A 20,016-nucleotide genomic window follows, 5' to 3' on the forward strand; every position below is an offset into this window, starting at 1 on the left:
CCCTGCCCTGGTGCTGCCTCACAGCAAAGATCGCTCCTCGAGTTTCCTTAGAGTCCCTGGGGACTGCCCAGACTGGGCTGTGGTCAGGGCGTTCAGGTTCCCATGTCCAGAGATAAATCAGTAAATGCCTCCCCTGTTTTTGAGTGTTAGTCCTTCAGAAGGCAGGACACAGTGGATGCCCAGTTTGATCAGTGTCAGGCTGCAGACACTTCAGTGGCACTGCCTGGATGTGTCTGTGCTGGGAATGTGCCCTGTCCAGGTTCCTGTGTTGGAACCAGGCTTTGCTCTGTGTGTGTGGACTTGGAAGAGTGAGAACATGTGGCTCTCCCTTCAAGTAAACCTTTCAACAGATCTTGAATAACAAAATAATTAAGATAGTTCCAGCAGTATAACATAAGGTAGGAATTTCATAGGGCACTTTAGTGTCAGTATTGAGACAGTTTTATCTAGGTATCTTTACCTGGTTACTAGTAAACCTACGCATGCTTGAGACTGAGAAGATCTTAAATTTCTTCATACTAGCAGTGATTCTCCTTCCCCCACTGGAGTTCGTGGTACTGACTTTGAAAAACTGTTTTTATTGAGAGCAACCCGTGTGTTCACCTGTGTAATGTAGCAGGAGCTGCAGCTGTTTTGTCAGAGTGAAGGTTCATTTGCTTGAGACATGAGAAGAGCCTCTCTCTGCTTTCCCCCTGTATTATGGTAGCTGGTGTTGGGAAAGATCTGCCAGAGCTAAGGGTTTATTTCACAGACAACTTTTAAAAGAATTGAGCACTACTTGCTGCAGAAATTCTTCATCATATTTTCTCCCCCACTCCCACAAATATTTAAAATACCTTTGTATTTTAAACTAAGACTTAGTCATTGACCAAGTGCCAGGCATGCACTATTAATACACTAATGAGGTCAGGTTGTGTTCTTTCACTGAGTGAATACTTGCCAAAACTCTTGAAATAAGTTTCTGCAAATGCTTGTGTTGGCCACTGAATCTTCCCTTTTCTCCATTAGGCTTCAGTCAGTGCCAAGGACAGGAAAGATGCAACTGGGAATGGCAGGGTGTGGGTAAGGGATGGCCAAAACCTGTGAATGGCCTTTTCTGGGTGTATTTATTGTGCGTGTTCTCTAAGTGCTGTGACTGTGTTTTGGGGCCTGACTTTGCTCGGGGCCAGAGCCTGGCCCCAGAGCTGCTGTGGAGCAGGGAGTGCTGTGATCCAGTCCTGCTTCCCTGAGCAGCTGACAGAGTTAGCAGAGTTTGTCCCCGAGTCAGGCTTGAACACAAATGGTTCAAGTAGAGGTTTTATTTCCCAGAAGGGCTGGAAAATCTGGGTACATTCATTCTTTCTCTGCAGGCAGGGGAGGTGTCCCACAGCTGCCCCATCACTGTTGCCCACGGTGTTCCTGAAGTGTGTGCACAGCCCTGTCCCTGAGGATCAGTTAATCTGGGATCACAGTGTGACTCCAGCACTGGAATGCCCCAGCTGCCTCTTGGGCAGCTCTTTACAGCTTCTGCAGGTTCTGGTACCATTTTTGAAGGGGATCAGACTCTCATTTCCCATTGCTGTGTTGGGCTGGCCTGAAACCTCTCCCCTTTCTTTTGCCTCAGCAGAGCCGAGAGGCAGAGTTTGGTATGATACCATGGAAGGGCAGCACAACCATCCTCATCATCTAGGGGACCAGAACAACCCTCTGTGCAAGCTGCCAGGGCAGGAATTCCAGCATGATCCTCAGGTAAGTGCGGGTGTCTCTGATCCCTTTCCCTCTGTCTTTTCTTATCTTCGTTCCATAAAGGTCTCCTGATTTCTTAGCATTTAGCTGCTTTTGTCCCCCTCCTTTTGTTTTTAGTGCAGTTGTAGCAGTTTTAGGGAATATCCAGTTTGGGATTCTACCAGACAGACAGTTTCCTGAACCCATTTTTTGATTATAATAAAAGAAAGAGGAAATAGTTTGAATTTTACTTAAAGCTAGTGTTTTTAAATCATCTTATGAAAACATACTGAGTTGGCTTTCTCATGTCTTTGACTCTTTGAAGAAAAGGCCAAAGTAAAATAGATTATTGTGTAAGTGAATAAATGTATTTTATCTCTTTTTATAGTAAGTGCCAGAGAAGTAATTACCAGATAAAAGAAAAAGCTCATTCTCCATGGAGCTGTAGGCTCCCTGCGAGTCTCTGGAACTCATCCTGCAATGTGTTTTGTCCACACTATAATGAAGTTTCACTGTAGCAGCTCCTCTCTCTTCCTGCCTTTCTGCAGAAGGGGAGCTAAAACCAGGATTAACCCACAGTCTGTGTAATCATGAAACTTGGATTTTGTGAATTCTGGCTGCTTGACTTTTCAGCCTGTTTTCTGTTGATCAGAGCAATTCAGTTTTGCCCCTGTGTCGTATTAAGGAATGAACCAAAAGCAGCATGGAAAGCTGTCAGAAAGAAGAGAATTGCAGCAGTGGTGGGATGTGACCATGGGGAGGGCTGGTGAGCCTTTGTTGTTCCCACTGCAGAGGTGAGCAGGGTCCCTGAGCAGAGCAGGGTCCCCAAGCAGGGCTGAGCAGGGTCCCCAAGCTGGAGATCAATCCCACTTTCCTTGGGAAAGCTCTGCCAGTGCCCAGCACAGCCTCTGCTGAGGGGGAGTTCTGTGCACACACTGAATGCACTGCTGGGAAAGTACCATGGTGTGGAGCAAAGCCCCCTCTCCTAATGTAGCAATTTGTCATATTAAGTCATTTAATAATAATTGAATCCCCTTGATTAATCTCCTAGAATTAGCCAGTTGCATTTTGAGCAATTAGGGTTAATTACTGCCTCATTTGGCAGGATAGTGCCCCTGTAATTATTTCATGAACAAGATTAGGAAGTGTTCCTGTGCAGCAGATACATTCATGGCATCTTGGAGCACATGTTAGAATTTGTAATGACATAGTTAAGTGTAATTAGTAGCTAATAATCTGTGTTCTGCTGTGATGCTGATGCTGAGTGGGCTCATTTTGCTGTATGGTCATTGTTCAGTGAAACCTCCCCTCAACTCTGGTAATACCCAAGTCCTGTTAATGGAGGGCTCTAGTAAACTGTTCTGAGAATGGTCTAATTTGGAATTAGAATTGCAGGAAGACTGCCTTTGGTTTTGCTGTCAAAATAACATAAAAAGACCTGAATAACAAGAATATACAGTCTACCAAGGAACTGGAAAAATGCATATAGAAAAGGCAGTGTTTAGAAGCCTTCCATTGGTGGCATGATGGGGTTGCTGATGACATATTTCTGCTTTTCCATTTTTCAGGAATATATTTATATACACTTTTTCAAATCTCTGATACTTTTTACCTGGAGAATCTGAACTTAGATCCTTTCTTTCTTCTGAAAAATCTGAGTAATGCAGACGTGCTGTGTAATGGCTTGTGGGGGGGAGGTTTGGGAAGATAAAATTAACCAAACTGGTTTTATGAGAAATGTCATTTATGGCAGAGATAAAAACTTAAGGAGAAAAAAACCAGAACATGAGTTCTTAGAGCCTTGGATGAGGAGGGAGCTTTGTATGGAACAGCCTTCTCTTCCTTGCAGCCCCTTCATTACAAACTACTGTGCCAGCCCCCAAAAGTCCCGAGCAGCAACTCCTCTCCCAGAAGCTTCTCTTATAATTATGCTGCTTCCTAAAGCTGCTTTTTTTGTCAGTTCTGACAGAGGTGTTGTTTCTGCTTTATAGCTCATCAGTACAGAATATGAGTCAGGCTCTTCTGTCTTTAACTGCTGTAGTTTAGCTAATAAGATGAAACCTTTGAGTAATGCTGGATACTTAGAAGTTATCTGTAATAAAAACATTTTTTTAAAATGTCCAATAAAATGACAGTTTTGGCTTTTGGCTCTCATACCTGCCCAGAAATACCCCAAGGAAGTTCATTAGCAAGAGGGAGAACATTTTCTAGTAATGTTCCAGAATGAAGGTGTTAATTATTTAAGTCTCCAGATTACTTAGTGTGTAAACACTAAGTAGCAGTAAGCAATAAAAATTATTTAGGAGTAAATCAGTGATATAAAAATATAGAGTTGTAATTTTTCACTTAGTTTTCATACTAAATAAACACAGTAACTCACTTTTAAATAGCTCTTTTATATACTCACATTTTAGCAGCAGAGCTGTTAAGAGATTATTTCTATGGTAATTTTAATTTCTTTGTGAATGTCACCTTGTCCTACTATTTCCAAGCTGGTATTTTTCTCTTCCCTTGTGGTGTAGTAGTACAAATGTCTAGATAGGCCCAGAATATCTGGATATCAGGATAGATCCCAATCATGCTGACAGGGATGCTGAAACTTTGAAACTTAAGCCAAGTTCTTCAGCAAACTTTAATTCCAGTAACATATCAGGTGAAGGGTATTTTATGACTGTGTAGTCTAATTTTGAAGCTCAAATTGAAAAACCTGATGTATTCTTCAATAATTACTTGGCTACCTGTTTGAAGGATAATCCATATTTTAAAAGTTTCCTCATCTCTTGCAAGCTTAGAAGTTCCTTCTTTAATCAATCTGTTCTAATGTGTTCTCATAAATTCACACTGGAATTTCAGCCTTAAAGTATGCAAAATTCTTTTCAGGTAGGCATTATTGAATGGAGGCAGGTGTATAATTTTGGACATCCTAAAAGGGTTTGAAATACTGATGTTGATAGTAAATCATTGCTTATGGTGTGTGCACGTTCTGCAGGAGGGGCTGGAGCTCCCCCAGTACCACTGCAGATGTCTTTTAAAGGTGAAATTAGTTACAGTAAATGTCACTCAGATGAAGTATGCACTTTAGAGGCAAGGAAACCGTTCCTTTAAAATTAATGATGCATTGCAAATATCAGAAAAAACCTTATATCCAGCGTAAAGATAATTAAAATTCAGGTCAGAAGTGTATGACTTAGTCGGGCTAAATTTTTTAATGAGATTTCAGAAAATTAATTGGGCGAGTATGTTTTTACTCTTCTAAAGAATATTTCATTTCATGGCTCTACAGGAAAGATGCTTTTATTGGCATCTGAAGATTGGACTGTCTGACTTTTTAACTGTTGGTTAACTAATCCTAACAGTTTTTAGGTTGATTACAAATACTCTAAATGCCTGCAGCCCTTTGTGCAGGGCTGACTGGTGCCTGTTTTCCTCATGCCAATCAGCAGTAAAACAACTGACTTGATTATTAATTAACATTAGCACTCTGGGTTTCTGTATTGTGCCAATTAGCAGTGAGCAATCCCCTTTCTCAGCCCTTGGGCTCCCTGTGCCTCTGGGGGAGCAGGGGACAGGTCTGGCTCTGCAGTATTTGGGATATTTTGCTTTCACTCTCAGGGTGCTCCTTGGCCCAAAACAAGGGCTCAGAGGCTGCAGGCACAGCTGCTCCCACAGTTCTCTTGGGGCTGGTCAGGTTTGCCCTGGATCTTAAGTCATTACAAAGAGGCAAATGTATTGGCCAAGCAGTAATTGTTCTGGAGATGGAAAGTCTTTCTACAGAAGAGTTTCTTCTTATTCCCCATCCCAAAACACAAATTCTGGACAACTACTCCTGAAGAAAAATAAAACACAACAAATGTGTTCAGGGTGTATAGGCATCCTACCTGCCTGTCCTTAGAAACCTTACAAATTCTGTTCTGCAGACAATCTTGTAACACCTCAAAATTGGAGGCTGAAAGCCCTGGCAGGATTCCTCCTGACGTTCTGACAAGGGCTGCCCTTGCCTGCTTTTGCCAGCTTTGGAATTTCTGCTCTGGCACCACTGGTTCCATCTCACAGAGCACATGTGTGCCAGAGGAGATGTCCAGAAGAGCTTGTTCTTGGAATGATCTCTGCATTTCTTCTTCAAAATGAATGAGTTTTTTATTTGCATGAGGAATTCTTTGGCGCTTTTTTTTCATGGAGTAGGAGAAGAATGAGACTTCCTTGTGTGCATGAAGAGAACAGCCTTTGTCTGAAAACAAGTTCTTCCCAGACTGTGCCCTTCCTACAGCTGCCCTGGGAACAGAACTGTGCAAACAGCCCAGTTTTTGTACTGTCCAGGGTTGGGGTTCCTTTTGCTTGGTTGGTTTTTTTCTTCCCTTTTCTTGGCTCATTTAGGTTTGGATTTGTTTTTTTTTTTTTTTAATTCAAGCTCCATTGTTGACCTTGACACCTGATCTGTAGAGGCAGGGGCTTGATTTTACTGCAGTTATGGAAACCTGAGCCTAAATCTGTCCTAAGAATGAGAAAATGTATTTTTAATGGACAAGTTAGAAGATGATGGTGGTGTCTTACTGCACACAATTGATATCTGTACATGAAAACTCTGAGGTTTGCAGAAATAAAGATCATGGGTTTGAATGGATAGGGATTGGTTCTTTGCCAGCTTTCTGAAAAATGATGGTGGTGAGTTGTGGAAGAACTAGAAAGCAGTGGAGAGCCCCATGTGAGGAGTCCTGAATAGATGCAGTGTGTGCCTGGGGAGGCAGCTGGGTCCCAGTGCTCTGGGTGTCCTTGCAGTGCTGCTCAGCAGAGTTTCCTGCCAGCCTTCAGCTACAGCAAGAAGGGAACGTGGCCTGAGATCAGAGGGAGCTTCCTGGTGCTCTTTGGGCTCACCTGAGGATGATTCCTGGTTTGTTCCACAATCGAACATCTCCTGCCCTCTCTGAAAGCTCCGTTACTTTAATTAGGTCTGATAGGTTGTGATAGCCCATGCAAATCTAGGTCATTGCATATGTAAATGTGCAGCTGCAGTCCTGGAGGTGCCAGAACACATGAGCAGAGGTGTCCAGGCATGGGCAGCATCACCCCCAGCACCAGCAGGCTCTGGGGCTCTCCGTGGCCAAGGGGCTGGGGCACATTCCCCTCACACTTGCCTAACATTTGTTTATGCTTTCAAGTTCAGGAGTTGGTAGATATTTCTCGGCTCGTGCTTGAAATATTAATTTACATGTAAGCACTCTTGGTGTAAACGCACACTTTAATGATTTAGGAAAGGTGAGTGGAAACTGTCCTTGATTTCGGTATGAATTTCTTTCTGAAAAATAAAGTTTTGTAGTAGTTGCCTCATAAAACACTGTTAGAAGTGCTGCTTCTATTGTGAATGGTGACTGCAAGTTAGAAAAGCTTTTGCTTTGACTGCAGTTAATCGCTGGTGACTTGTTCCAGAGTGCAGGGGAGACAGGAGGGTTCCTAAAGTGAACCATGGCCTGAACTGCTTGAAAGGAGCATGTGGAGAAATGACCTTCCTCTTTCTGTGGGACTTGCCTTCAGAAATATCTGCAGGTCCTAACACTGGGCTGAAAGCTTTTCCTGCATTTCAGATGCCAGTTCCAGCCCTGTCCTGCTGCATTAGGAAATGGCAGTGCTAGCAATGGTCATTCCTTATGCCTGCAGCCTTCCCAGGACACCTGTGCTGGGCATGGCTGGGCTGCAGCCTGCCTCATCCCTGGGCAGCCCTTCCCCACCCCCTGTGCTGGTAACTTCTCTTTTTGGGGGTTTTGGTGCAAACTCTGAAGTGGCTCAAGATGCTGAAACTGAATACTTGGAGTAATTAATTTTGATAATTTCTTTTTTAAGGACTGTTTGGCAGCCGTGCTGTGCCAGAGGAGCCGAGCGGGGCTCCCAGGAGCCCTGGGGTCCGTGGGGTCCCTGCTCCTCGTCAGGCTGGGCCTCCCTGCCTGCCTGCCTGTTTACCTGGGACTGCTGGGCTGCATCTCCCCGCTGACACAGGCAGGCAGAGCTGATGAGAGGCTGTGGAACGAGCCAGAGCAGTTGGGGATTAATTAGTTACTTACACGGAAGGCAAGACTCTAACTCCCTTTGTACAGGAGTCCTTTGGCTTCCTCCAGCCCGTGTTGCTGCTACATGTGCCAGGAGTTGGTGTGTTTGTGGTGGGATGTTCTCCACTCCCAGGGCCAAGGCTGAGCCCTTGGCCACGAGCAGGGGAGCAGGAGGGGCCGAGTGGCTCTCTGGGGTCCCTGACTGCCTTTCCTTTGACAGAGACATTTAACGTCGTACCCGTATCGCTGCACCTTGGCAGATTTTCAGATTGAGAAAAAGATCGGCCGAGGCCAGTTCAGCGAGGTTTACAGAGCTACTTGTCTGCTGGACAGGAAACCTGTGGCTCTGAAGAAGGTGCAGGTGAGCATTTCCTGCAGCCCCTGCTTTGGGGTGGGATGGGAACCATCCAGGGCTGGTGACCCAGGGCTGCCAGCTCTGCCCTGCAGGGTCTGGTCCCTCATCACCCCTCAGGGGGTTCCTGTGTCCACGTCAGGATTGCACAGCACTGCTGCTATTTCATATTTATTTCAAATTTCACCTTTTACTTTGGGAAGAGGGCTCACCAAATAGTTTTTAATGTGTGAGACAGCAAGGGCCTGTGGCTGTGCTGGTGCCATGAGGAGCTGCCATCCCAACACAGCTGAGCCACAGGAACATGGAAGGAAAAAAGGCTGGGGCTTGCTGGTGGAGTTGGAGAAGAATTTGTGAGAACTTGGATGTCAGAAGTGTAGATTTTTTAAAACTTGGCTGAAAGTATAGGACAGTATTGAGAACAGCATTTTGTTTGAAGAAATTTCCCTTTAATCCTTCAACAAATCCTCGAAACTCCCATTTCCAGTGATTTAGTGATCATTGCAGAATGCGTATTAATGCTCAAAGTTATTGTTAATTATTACAGAGAAATCAGTGGAAGCTGTATCTGTTTAAAAGAGAAAAGTAAACATTTTGTCTTTTATTTACTATATGGAATTGATAATAATTAAACCAATGAAAATCACAGCAGCAAATTCACAAACTTGTATCTTTCTTTTTTGTGCTGGTTAGAATATTGCCTCTGGGTTTTAAAATTAGTTTTTACCCCAATGTTATCCCTGTGGTGGTTTCAAAATAAAGAAAACATTGATCTTTCTTTGATCTGGGGATTGTGTGAATACTCATTACAGCAGAGGATGTACAGACTGGGGAAGGAAACACCAACTGCTTGTTAAAGTATAAAGTACTTTTTTTTTTGTTGTTTCATTTTTATCTTCTATGCTTTTGTGTTTGAAGATTTTTGAAATGATGGATGCCAAGGCAAGGCAAGATTGCATTAAAGAAATTGACCTCTTGAAGGTAAGAATTTTTATAATAACTTTTTTCTTTTTTTTTATTTTTCTTTTCTTGGGGTTTTGTTTTTTGTTTGTTTTGTTTTGTGGAAAAAATTGTTTTCAGGTTGGCAAATAAAGCTTACATAGTAAAGGAGAAAGCAGTTTTGGCTGTGCATATCATATATGTGTGTGTATAAATATCACATATGAAAAATGATCATTTAGATAAAGGCTCTGAAACCAGAGTGTGTTTAAGTGATTAAAACAAGTAGTGATTTTGATGCCTTAGTAGCTAATTTTAAATTGTTGGTTAAAAACATGGATGTGTTGCACTTCAAATACCTATTTTTAGTAAATGTAACAGACTGCAAAGGGCTAAAAATTTAGTTTAGCAAGTCAAATTTCATTCTAAAAGTATTAAATAATTACTTCTGTGCCTGTGATTTTGGGGATTTCTGTTCAAATTCATGCAGTTGTGGCCTGAGTCTGTAGGCTGTAGGGAAGGATAAACATGAGCCAATTGCTCAATATTAAGGAGGAAAATAATGCTGAGGTTTACGTTCAGAAAGAGGATCTGTGGTATTTTTGGGTTCTAGAAAAAAAATAAATTCAAGATCAGTTGTGAATGTAGGAATGAGCTATACTGAAATGAAAGAGGGGAATTAGTGAAAAAGCCAGCATAAATAATCAGATGCTGACATGTACAATTTGTGTGGTTTTGTCCTCCTTCAAAGTTTTAGTTTGAGCTGTTCTTTTAAGGGCAAAAGACCTTGAGTACTGTAACCAACATCTGGGGCTTTGTTCCCATTTAATGGGGGGGGGAAATTGGTTATTGCTTAAGAAGGCATCCTTCAGGACATTGCTTTCAAATGTTTTGTAAGTTTGCAATAGAAGAGGTTGTTTCACTCTGTTTGGGTGGAATTGCTCTTTGCCAAGGACACCTCCAGGGTGCTGTGCCTGTGGGAGATGCTGTTTGTCCCAGGGTTTTGTCTGGAGCAGTTTGGCCCAGGCTGTGGGTGCCCTTGTGGCTCACAGGAGGTGCAGGTGCTGTGCCTGGAGTTGTCCTGACCACCTTGTAACTGCTCCTCTTGCATTCCCTCCCTCTGCAGCAACTGAACCACCCCAACATAATTAAGTATTTGGATTCTTTCATTGAAGACAATGAACTCAACATTGTCCTGGAGCTGGCTGATGCTGGGGATCTCTCTCAGATGATTAAGGTAAGGATGTGTCTGTCCTGGAGGTGCTGCAGACTTCCAGGATTAGGCAGGCCTGAGGCAGTGGGTGAGCACAGCTGGGTTAGAAACACTTTTTTACTCCCCTTGCAGTTTTGCACACCCATGGGTTGCTTCCAGACCTGAGCCCAAGTGGCTGGTGGCATTTTAAATACCCCAGCCATGTCCTGAGTTTCTGGTCACTGCTGCAGAGGGAAGTGTCTGTGATCTGGTGGGACATGTGTGTTATTTGCAAGGTTGATTTACCCAGCCCATGATTGATGGGGACATTTAATTACTGTTGGGTTCACTATTCACATCGCCTGTCTGCCACTCTGAAGACATTCAAGGAAGTCTATTGACTTCCTTTGCAATGGGGATTTGGGTTTGAGAAAATGTTTCAAGTACTTGTTCTTCTTTTATGTTGCTCTTAGGAATACTTGTATTGCTGCAAACCAGCTTTAGTTAAGCTGTTACCACCTGCTTTTATATTTTCTTTGACATGTTAATCTTTAGACATACATCCCTTGTGAGAACAGATGTGTTATATCATGTTTGTTAGCACTCTCAACCTTCTCTCTATGTTTTACCTGGTTTTAGCCATCATTATTCTGTAATTATCATAAATGAATGTTTGGAAAGTTCTCCTCCTCCTTGTTGTCACAGTTAAAATATCTTATTAACAGATTTGTTTTCTTTGCCAGCAGAGCCATGAGGCACTAGGCCAAAGGCTGTCAAACAAGTTCCCCATTCAGTCCATAGTCAGTGGCTAAATTTCCAGGATCCAGGAAAATCTGCTGGGTGTGAGAGGAGAGCCCTGGGCGAGTGCTGGGAGCAGCAGTTGGCAGAGTCACCCTGGGACAGCCCTGGAGCTCCAGTGCAGCCTCCCCCGAGGGGGAAGGGGAGCTGGGGGGGCACAGCAGCTCTGCCTTTGGCCTCCCTCTTCCCTTGGGGCTCCTGCTGCCTTCTGCCCTTTTCCCACCATTTCCTGGGAGACTTGCAGCTCATCTCAGGCCCTTTGTGCTTGTGGTCAAAGATGGAAAAAGCCCAGGGACTGTAGGAGCAGAAGTCAGGGCTGTGTGAGGCCTCCCTGGGCTGTGCAAGGGTTCTGCTTGACTTTGCAATCTTGACTTACAAAAGTTTTACCTACAGAATTTTAAGATCTCATTATATGAAATATTTGTATTTTTTAGTCATCTATAGTTTTTAGTTCAAAAATACTGACAAATACATTCATTTGCTTATCAGGGTTGGCTATTTAAATTTTAAAAATAACTTTCTGTGTCATTATAATAAGAGTTACATTTTCCAAAACATAACTGGTAGAGTCTCGGATTGGTGCCTTGCCCAGTTCTGGACTATGCTGGCTTCCAGTGTCCACAGCTCTGTGTTCCCTCTGTATTTCAGACATGAAGAAGATGCATTTCTTTTTTCAAGGTCATATAAATGAAGTTTTTCAACTGGTACAAATCTAGGAATTAAATTTTTACAATTTCTAACAGAGGTAAAAAACCCAAAACCAAGCCCTAAAGGCAAGAGGGAACAAAAGCTGCCTGTTAAATGCAGCTGCACTGCAGCAGGGGAGTTTCCCCACCAGCTCCTCTATGTCACTCTCTCCTTCCCTGGGAGCTGAAGCTCCTGTGTGGGTTTTTGGTGGAGCAGCAGTGACAACCCAGGCAAGGTGTGAGGGTGATAAACCCAGGGCCTGTCTCTGTCATGCCCCGGTGCCTGCATTATTTATGAGGGATGTAGAGCTGCAGGAAAACCCACTGGAGAGTTGGGACTTCCTTGTAAATGTCAGGTGAACCTTATTGGACATGACATTTAGAAAATTATCACTTGTGGTCTTGCATATCCAGTCTTAAATATTTTAATGAGAATGAAATAATTTTATTGTGTATATAACACTTTCTCCCTCACCCTCTGTAATTCCTCTGTGCTCTCTCTCCAGTTTTGGGTTGAGACTGTTGCAATCTGTCAGATTTGCTGCCTGGGGAATTGCACAGTCGTGCCCCTTCACAGCTGATCTGCAAAAGAAAATTTGCCATTGCTTGAGTCAAACACGAACTGGTAACAGCGTTTCACATAAAATAGGGAATGTGACAACGGACATCAGATGTCAGTGCTGAGGGGAAAAGCATGAGATGCAGAAAGGGGCAGCAAGCCATTGCCTTCCTTTATTCCTGCTGCAGGGGGGAATCCTCACGGGTGCCATGCAGAGGAAGTGCAGCTGTGCTGAGGCAGGAGGGTGCGTGGTGCTCCCAGTGCCACCCTGTGTGGCAGGGCTCGAGGAGCAGTGGGAAACCTCCGCAAGTGTTGAAGGGTATTCTGTTAATGCTCTGGCTGTAGAGCTGGCTCAGTGAGAAGCCAGGGACCTACGATCCAAACCCTGCAGTGTTGGGATGCCTGGGTGCGGTGCCAGACACGGCTGGGGTGCCCCCCTGCAAAGGAGGGAGAGCAGCTGAAGGTCTGCAATGTTTGGCCTTCCCTGAAGTGTGCAGCTGGCTCTTTATTCCTGTAGTGGCTTGAAGAAGACTCCAGTATTGCAGGGAGCCAGGGCCACGCTGCCCTCGGTGGTGCTGCTTTGTGCTGCCCATTATTCTGAGAGCTTTGAGGCACCAGAGGTCCCTGGAACGGGCCCGGCTGCGCTCGGTGCTGCCTGAGCACACCCAGCTGATCAGGAGAGCCTCTGTCACTGCAGAGTGCAGGGCATTTAGTATTCCTGTTATGCATGAAATGGAATATATTATTCTACCTGATCACAGAAAGAACATGGATGCTTTATTGATGCTCTGGCCATCTTTTAAAAAAGGAAAGCAGATTTCCTTATTCATGTTAGTAGACAATGCAATAACGAATGTTTACAAGGGGGGTGTTTAATGGCCTTTTGTTTCTTAAGGCAAAATATTTGAGACATTTGTTGTTTTGAGGCATTAAATATGTTTTGCAAGGTAATTAAGGAGATTAATGCTAATCATAATTGTGTCCATTCAAAAATGTCAAACCTATTTAAGCATATTTTTCATAATAGTTGTTAATTAGCGAACTGCATCGAAGTTTCCACACAGAGAGGAGGAGTTAAAAGCTAATCAGAAGAAAAGTCATGCAGCTGCAGATCTGGAAGACGTGAGCAACCTGCAGCTGACTAACACAATTCCAGGAACGAGTCAAATATGCTTTTTCACTGATCTTTTATTTATTTCCTCCCACAGTATTTTAAAAAGCAGAAACGGTTAATCCCGGAAAGGACGGTGTGGAAATATTTTGTGCAGTTATGCAGTGCAGTGGAACACATGCACTCCCGCAGGGTGATGCACAGAGGTAACATTAATTCAGTCTCTTTTCACTGAATAATAATATAATGTTCCAATTAGTAAGCGCCTACATTCAAAAACAATTATGCTGATGTTCAGCCAATGCATGTTTAGAGAGGCTGGAGCCTGCGAGATGGATTTCTCCTTCTGTCTCTGCCTCATCGTTAAAGCATTCAGGCCGAAGTGAGGGTGGTATTAGGAAGATGAGCTGCTTTGTATTCCAGACACTGATATTAAGTAGAAGTGTCAAACTTGCCATTAGAAAAGTGTCAGAAATAAAATGCTGAGACTCCTGGATACAGTGAACTCTAAGAAATAGTCTTCATTATATTAGCTGTGACCTTAGAGAGTTGAGAAGAGTTTTCCTGTCTAGCAGGCTTTTCTGAAATATTAATACAAATATGTCCCACACTCTCATAACCTGTTCTCTATTTTCATTAATTATTTTTGAGTCTCTTGTCTCAGAACATCTTATAACTTTGAGCTCTATCCAAAAATTACACTATTGCTTTCAGTGTCAGTGAGGTGCTTTGGGAAGGATTGGACTCAGGAAGTGCAAATTTCCCAAAAGGTACCAGCACCCATCTTGGCTGCTTGTTAGTTCCTTCTCCTTTGAAGGAGGAATTCTTCACTGTATTTTTCAGCAATGTGATATCATTTTTGCTCCATTACACATCCCCTGGTGCAGTGTATCACTTGTACCTGAATTAGGGCTGTAATGGCTGAAATGGGGAGTCTCTCACATTGGGTCTGCTCTAACATGAGGAAAGAGCCTCTCACTCAGTTCTGACATGACTGCTTGGGAAACTGGGGTTGTAGTGATATCTACCCTCCATGAACCAGCTGGGCTGTGTAGAGCCCAGAATTTATGTATATGTGGAACAGTAATTACCCTTTTCATGAGGGGATGGTGGTGGGCAGTGCAGTTTCCTGTGCAAAGTGATCATTCCCAAAGAGAACTGGGCTCGTGTCTTTGATTTCCAGCAGTTAAAGAGGTTGCCTCTGTTCTCTTGAGCTGTTTCCTACATTTTCCCTCATTGGTATTTCTTGTGTGCTGGGAAGTACACTCTGATTTTTGTGTCTGTGCAGAACTGGAAGCCTTGGAAGGCTGAGCCTATCAAAGCTCTAAAGAAGCAGGTTCTGCTCAAGCCCCTTTGTACCGTGAGCGCTCCAGGCGATGCTTCTATTGCAGCATTAGAACCAAATAACCTTTTGTGGCTTTGACCTTTTACCTTTTTCTTCTTGCAGACATAAAACCAGCCAACGTGTTTATAACAGCCACAGGGGTGGTGAAGCTGGGAGATCTTGGATTAGGCCGGTTTTTTAGTTCTAAAACCACTGCAGCACATTCCTTAGGTAAGCTGTACTCGTTAACAGGGCCTGGCGTGCGCTCCCAGCTCTGATGTTCACATGCAGGGTGTCTGTCCCCCTGGGGTGACACGAGTGGGAGTCAGGCCATGGGGACTGCATTTTAAATGCTCTTTGCAGGCATTCATAGGTATCTTCTGTTTAAAAACCTGTTATTTTTTTCTGGAAGGCCTGGCCTGGTGTGTGTTTTACAGCACACATGGCAAATGCAGCTTTTCCACTCTAAAGAGCACTTTGGCTGCACGGTGCTTGCTGGAATTCAGTGTTTCCCCCCAAATACCTTTTACCTTTTTACCTTTGCTGGTCAGGACTCTGCCCTGATAGGGCTGGGACTGCCTGAGGTGGGTGAGCCCTCATGTCTGATCTGTCCTAAAAAGGGAGTTCACTTGAAATCTGGCCTATGCTTTGAACATCCAGCTTTTCTTCATACCTTACACATGTCTCAAGGTTGTCTTCCTCATTTTTAGTTTTAACATTAATTCTAGTGCTATAGAAAATTGCATAGTTATGCAGTTCATTCTTCAAGTCTTACAGTATAAAGTATTTCATAATTGTCTCTATAACCTCTTGAGAGGTGGCTGATTTTCAATTTTTATTAAGGGATCTGAATTTTTTGAGTCCCAAAGGTGCTTCTGTATTACAGCAGTGAAGGAACTTTGGCTTTTGTTGTAATATTTAAGCTCTTTTAAACTAATGTCTCTCAGTTGCCTTTGAAACACACAATATTTGTTTCACATTTTTGTTTGTGCAATTTCCTCTGCTGAGTGTGTCTTGCTGAATCCTTTCTTGGATGTGAACAAATTTCATTGCTAATCCTGGCCAGTAGCACTGGGCTTCTCAGTGCACAAGGAAGGAAAATACCTGCCTTGTTTTGTGTGTGCTTAAAAAATAGGAAGCATTTCTGTAGTTTACTTTTGTAAAATAGGAGATTTCAGATTACCCTTTGTATCAAAAGCTGTCCTAGGATATATCCCCACCATACTTAATAGATGAAAATAAATCCTCTTCACAGGAAGTTACAATCACATCATCTGAACAGGCCAAAATATGATCATGTCTAATTATATGATCTTATCCAGTTTGACTGCTGCACTTATTATATTAATAAGAATAAATTGGGGCTTGGAAACTGGCTGCACATGTAAGCCAAGCTTGTGACCTTTACCAGGGCTGCTCCCTCTTAATTGAGAAAGCTGGAGTAGGAAGAGCTCAGCCCCTGGTGCACAAACCCTGCCCTTCCTCACATCACCAGTGTCCTGCAAACAGGTGAGAGGTGCAGGACAGAGGGAGCAGTGAGAGGGACTGGAGATGTTGTGGGCGGGATGGACACATCACCATTTCCAGCGGTTCTTGGATCCAAGTGAAAAAGAATATTTTAACAATCAGAAAATACGCAGACGTGACGCTTCTCTCTATTTTTTGGATAGTTTGCCAGAGCTAGAGGTTTTGTAGCAGCAGGAAATGGACTGGTGTTGGGTTTGGTTTAATGAAGACGTTTGCTGAAGGAGCTGTGAGGGACGGACGCCCCAGACCAGGGCAGGGCACCGGGCGCCGGCGGGGCCGGGCACTTCCCGCTGCTGCGTTGCCCTGGCAACCGCCCCGAGCCATCATTTCTCTGGCTGCTGACCCATGAATTGAACGTGCGGCTTATGCAAATATATTCATCTCATTTCTCCCTTTGCTTGTATTTGCTAGCAGCAGACTGGCATGAAAGGGCATCAGGCAGCCCCGACCCGGCTGACAGGTGTAGCAGGGGCTCGGCAGCGCCCGCCGCCTCGGCGGGAACGGAGCCGTAATTAGAGCAAGGAACAGAATGAACGTCAGATGAATTACCAGGCAGCAGATCATATTTGTCAGGGAGGATTGCATACATAAAAATTAAGTGACAGTACATGCCGAGGTAATGAAAGAAAAATGAAAGATTTGCCTGTACACAGCTCGTGAGATGCCGGCGCGCGCCGAGCTCGGAGCGCCAGCGGGAGCCGGGAGCGGCGCCGGGGCAGAGGGACACCACGGGGCAGGGAGAGCCCTGGCCCCTGGGAAACCTCCATGGGCACACCTGCCACAGGGGCAGCAGGGCACCTCCAGCTCTCACAGTGCGGGGACAGGCAGCGGGAACCAGCTGGGGCTGTGGGAGCTCACAGGGTGACACCTCAACTGCCACTGCTCCCTGGAGAGACAGGAGATGCTTCTCCATAGGGAAGGGCTCTTCCTGTACAAGCCTTACCAGCAAATTCATGTTTGCAAGGTACTGGGTGTAGCTGAAGCGAATTTTACTACTTGTTACAACATGGTGGTTCACCTTCCTTCCCTAATTTTGGACTTGGCAAACTTAACATTAATCTTGATAGAGCTTGTTTTAATAGGAGCTGTAATAAATACAGAGAATTTCCATTAATAATACAATGGATAACATTTTTGAGAACTGGTATAATGTCCATTTTTAGCCAAATAAACTTGGCATTATCCAGAACTTCTGACTGGCTTTACATTTTGAAGAAACAAGAGGAATAAGAAAAACATCCAACCAAACCCCAAAAGAAACCAATTTTACACAGAATAGTCTTGTTTTGGAGCAGATGATTTATTATTTATTCTTGGACAAGAATATACTTGGAGCAGATTTTCCTTCTGGGAGATTCACATAAGTCAAATCTTCCCAGTTTAGAACATGCCAATAGCCCTGGATTGGAGTACATGGGCTGTTACACGTTCCTTCTGGTTCCTGCTTGCATGTCAGGGTGAGCAGGGAGGAACTGAAGAGTTCTTCAATAAATGGACCATTTGTCTGCCTTCTTTTCTTTCTTTTGCTTGCCAAGCCAGTTTGCCATCTGAAACAAAATCCCAGGGCTTGGAGGGGCTGGTAATCAGGACTTGGTAAGAAAAAAATGGACACAAGAAATCCACTGAAAACGTCACCAGCCAAGTGTGTTTGGAGTTCTTGGTTTGCCTCTAGTTCGGTATTTGTGGAAGAAAAGAGAGCTGCAGAATTGCTGCAGGTAGATTGTGCTATTTACATGTGAAAAACTCAGCCAGCCAGCCAACCAAAAACCCCAACCCAACCACAGAACTATAAGGAGTTTGATAGGATTGTGTGATTCAATTATATGAATGAAATGAAAAAAAAAAAAAAAAAAAAGAGCTTAGGACAACAGGTCTTGGAACAACAGCTGCAGTATTATGCACAAAATATTTATTGTTTCTCTCGAAGAGTAAGTAGATTTCATCTAGAGATGAGTTTCTGAGGAAGCATTGCTCATTGCTGAGCCATGTTTGCAGATGTGAGAGGAATGGAATTTTGATTTCATTTTTGGAATAACTTTGCCACCTTTGCCTTTGTGTTTTCCTTGTGAAAGAAGAGACTCGATCCTAATCTTAACTGGGAATAATTAGCATTTCCTTACCTTGGATGTTGCAGCTATCCCAGGGCTGTTGTAGCTGCCCATGGGCAGTGCTGGGAGAGCAGGAATGCTCTGGCATCTCTGAAGTGGCTGATGTTGCAATGAAGGGCTCCAACTTCCAGAAACAGAGCAGGAAGCTCCTTCCTTTACCATAATCTTCCCTGTGGTTTTGCGACCTTTATAACTTCAAATGCATTACTCTGCCGCCTGGTGAGTAATGTTGAATCTGAGCAGTATTTTGTATTTGCAGCAGGGCAAACGCTGAAGAAAGTTTCTGATTAATAGTCTCCGATTAGACTGTTCTTGTCAAATTGACTAATGGGATGCAAGGGCGAGCCCCGGCTGATTGCACTGGAAGCCTTGTGCAGCTTCCTAGAAGATGCTCATTACAGGAGATTCCCACGTAATGTTGGACAGGCCAGAAAGAGAATTGGCCTTGTCAGTCTTTTATCATGGCAGTTATTTAAAAATTAATGCATCAGTTTGGAAACGCAGAGCCCTGCTTGTTTGTACATTTGCTGACAAGGCCACAGTAATGATAGGTAAATGTGCAAGGTGGGCTCCACGAAATGAGCTCAGGCGTGGAGCGCTCCCGGAGCCATTAATGGGCTGGAGCAGCCCTGTGCCCCCACAGCGGGGCTGGTGACGCACTGAGCCGTGCCACAGCCCTGTCACAGCCCTGCCACAGCCCTGTCACAGCCCTGTCACCGCTGGCACGGCCGGGCAGGCGTGATCTGAGCCGACAGTGGGGCCAGCAGAGCTGCTGCCCTGGCAGCAGGGCCTGGCTCTGCAGCCCACACGCTGCTCTTGGTGCCCATGCAGTGACCTGGAATAACAGAGTGCCAGAGCAGCTCCTGGCACTGGCACCGCCCAGCCTGGGCACGAGTGGGGCTGCTGCCGTGCCCCTCCTGCCCGCCCTGTGCCCCTCCTGCCCGCCCTGTGCCCTCCTGCCCACCCTGTGCCCCTCCTGCCATCCCTGTGCCCTCCTGCCCATCCTGTGCCCTTCCTGCCCATCCTGTGCCCTCCTGCCCATCCTGTGCCCTTCCTGCCCATCCCGTGCCCTTCCTGCCCACCCCGTGCCCCTCCTGCCCGCCCCGTGCCCCTCCTGCCCGCCCTGTGCCCTTCCTGCCCATCCCGTGCCCCTCCTGCCCGCCCCCTGCCCCTCCTGTCCACCCCGTGCCCCTCCTGCCATCCGTGTGCCCCTCCTGCCCGCCCCGTGCCCCTCCTGCCATCCCTGTGCCCTCCTGCCATCCCTGTGCCCTTCCTGCCCATCCCTGTGCCCTCCTGCCCGCCCCGTGCCCCTTCTGCCCACCCTGTGCCCCTCCTGCCCATCCCGTGCCCCTCCTGCCATCCCTGTGCCCCTCCTGCCCACCCCGTGCCCCTCCTGCCCGCCCTGTGCTCCGCAGCTCCAGCAGCTCCTGGCACGGCTGGCAGAGCAGCAGTGAGGAGGAGCTGCAGCTGGGGAAGTGTCTTATGCTGCTGCTCAGTGGGGACTTCCAGAAGTGTCTTCCACAACTTCCTGGAATGAATCACCATTTCTTCTGCAGCTGCATATTTTTAAGCAGGAAAATGAATCAGTGCTCTCCCAGCCAAGTCAGTTCTTGTACAGAAACCTGGCAGATGTGTGGGAATTACTTGGAGAGCTGTGCTGTCCGTCGTGTGGACAGGG

The 20,016-nt window shown here is 45.2% G+C and overlaps 1 protein-coding gene across 3 annotated transcripts in view; it reads left to right on the top strand.

Moving 5' to 3' along the window:
• NEK6 (NIMA related kinase 6) overlaps nucleotides 1-20,016 on the top strand; it is a 42,874-nt gene that overhangs the window by 14,155 nt on the left and 8,703 nt on the right. Inside the window, exons 1-7 of one of the 3 annotated variants that reach the window (XM_058037894.1) lie at nucleotides 1,465-1,512; nucleotides 1,607-1,728; nucleotides 7,963-8,103; nucleotides 9,013-9,075; nucleotides 10,160-10,270; nucleotides 13,477-13,585; nucleotides 14,827-14,934. In XM_058037894.1, coding sequence (XP_057893877.1) covers nucleotides 1,470-1,512; nucleotides 1,607-1,728; nucleotides 7,963-8,103; nucleotides 9,013-9,075; nucleotides 10,160-10,270; nucleotides 13,477-13,585; nucleotides 14,827-14,934 — 697 coding nt within the window. In that variant the 5' untranslated portion in view covers nucleotides 1,465-1,469. Of the gene's footprint in view, nucleotides 1-1,464; nucleotides 1,513-1,603; nucleotides 1,729-7,962; nucleotides 8,104-9,012; nucleotides 9,076-10,159; nucleotides 10,271-13,476; nucleotides 13,586-14,826; nucleotides 14,935-20,016 lie in introns of those variants that run through there. The other 2 variants (XM_058037895.1, XM_058037896.1) reach the window with 2 other exon arrangements.

The sequence above is a fragment of the Melospiza georgiana genome, chromosome 20 (genome assembly GCF_028018845.1).
Source record: "Melospiza georgiana isolate bMelGeo1 chromosome 20, bMelGeo1.pri, whole genome shotgun sequence".
NCBI classification, from domain to species: domain Eukaryota; kingdom Metazoa; phylum Chordata; class Aves; order Passeriformes; family Passerellidae; genus Melospiza; species Melospiza georgiana.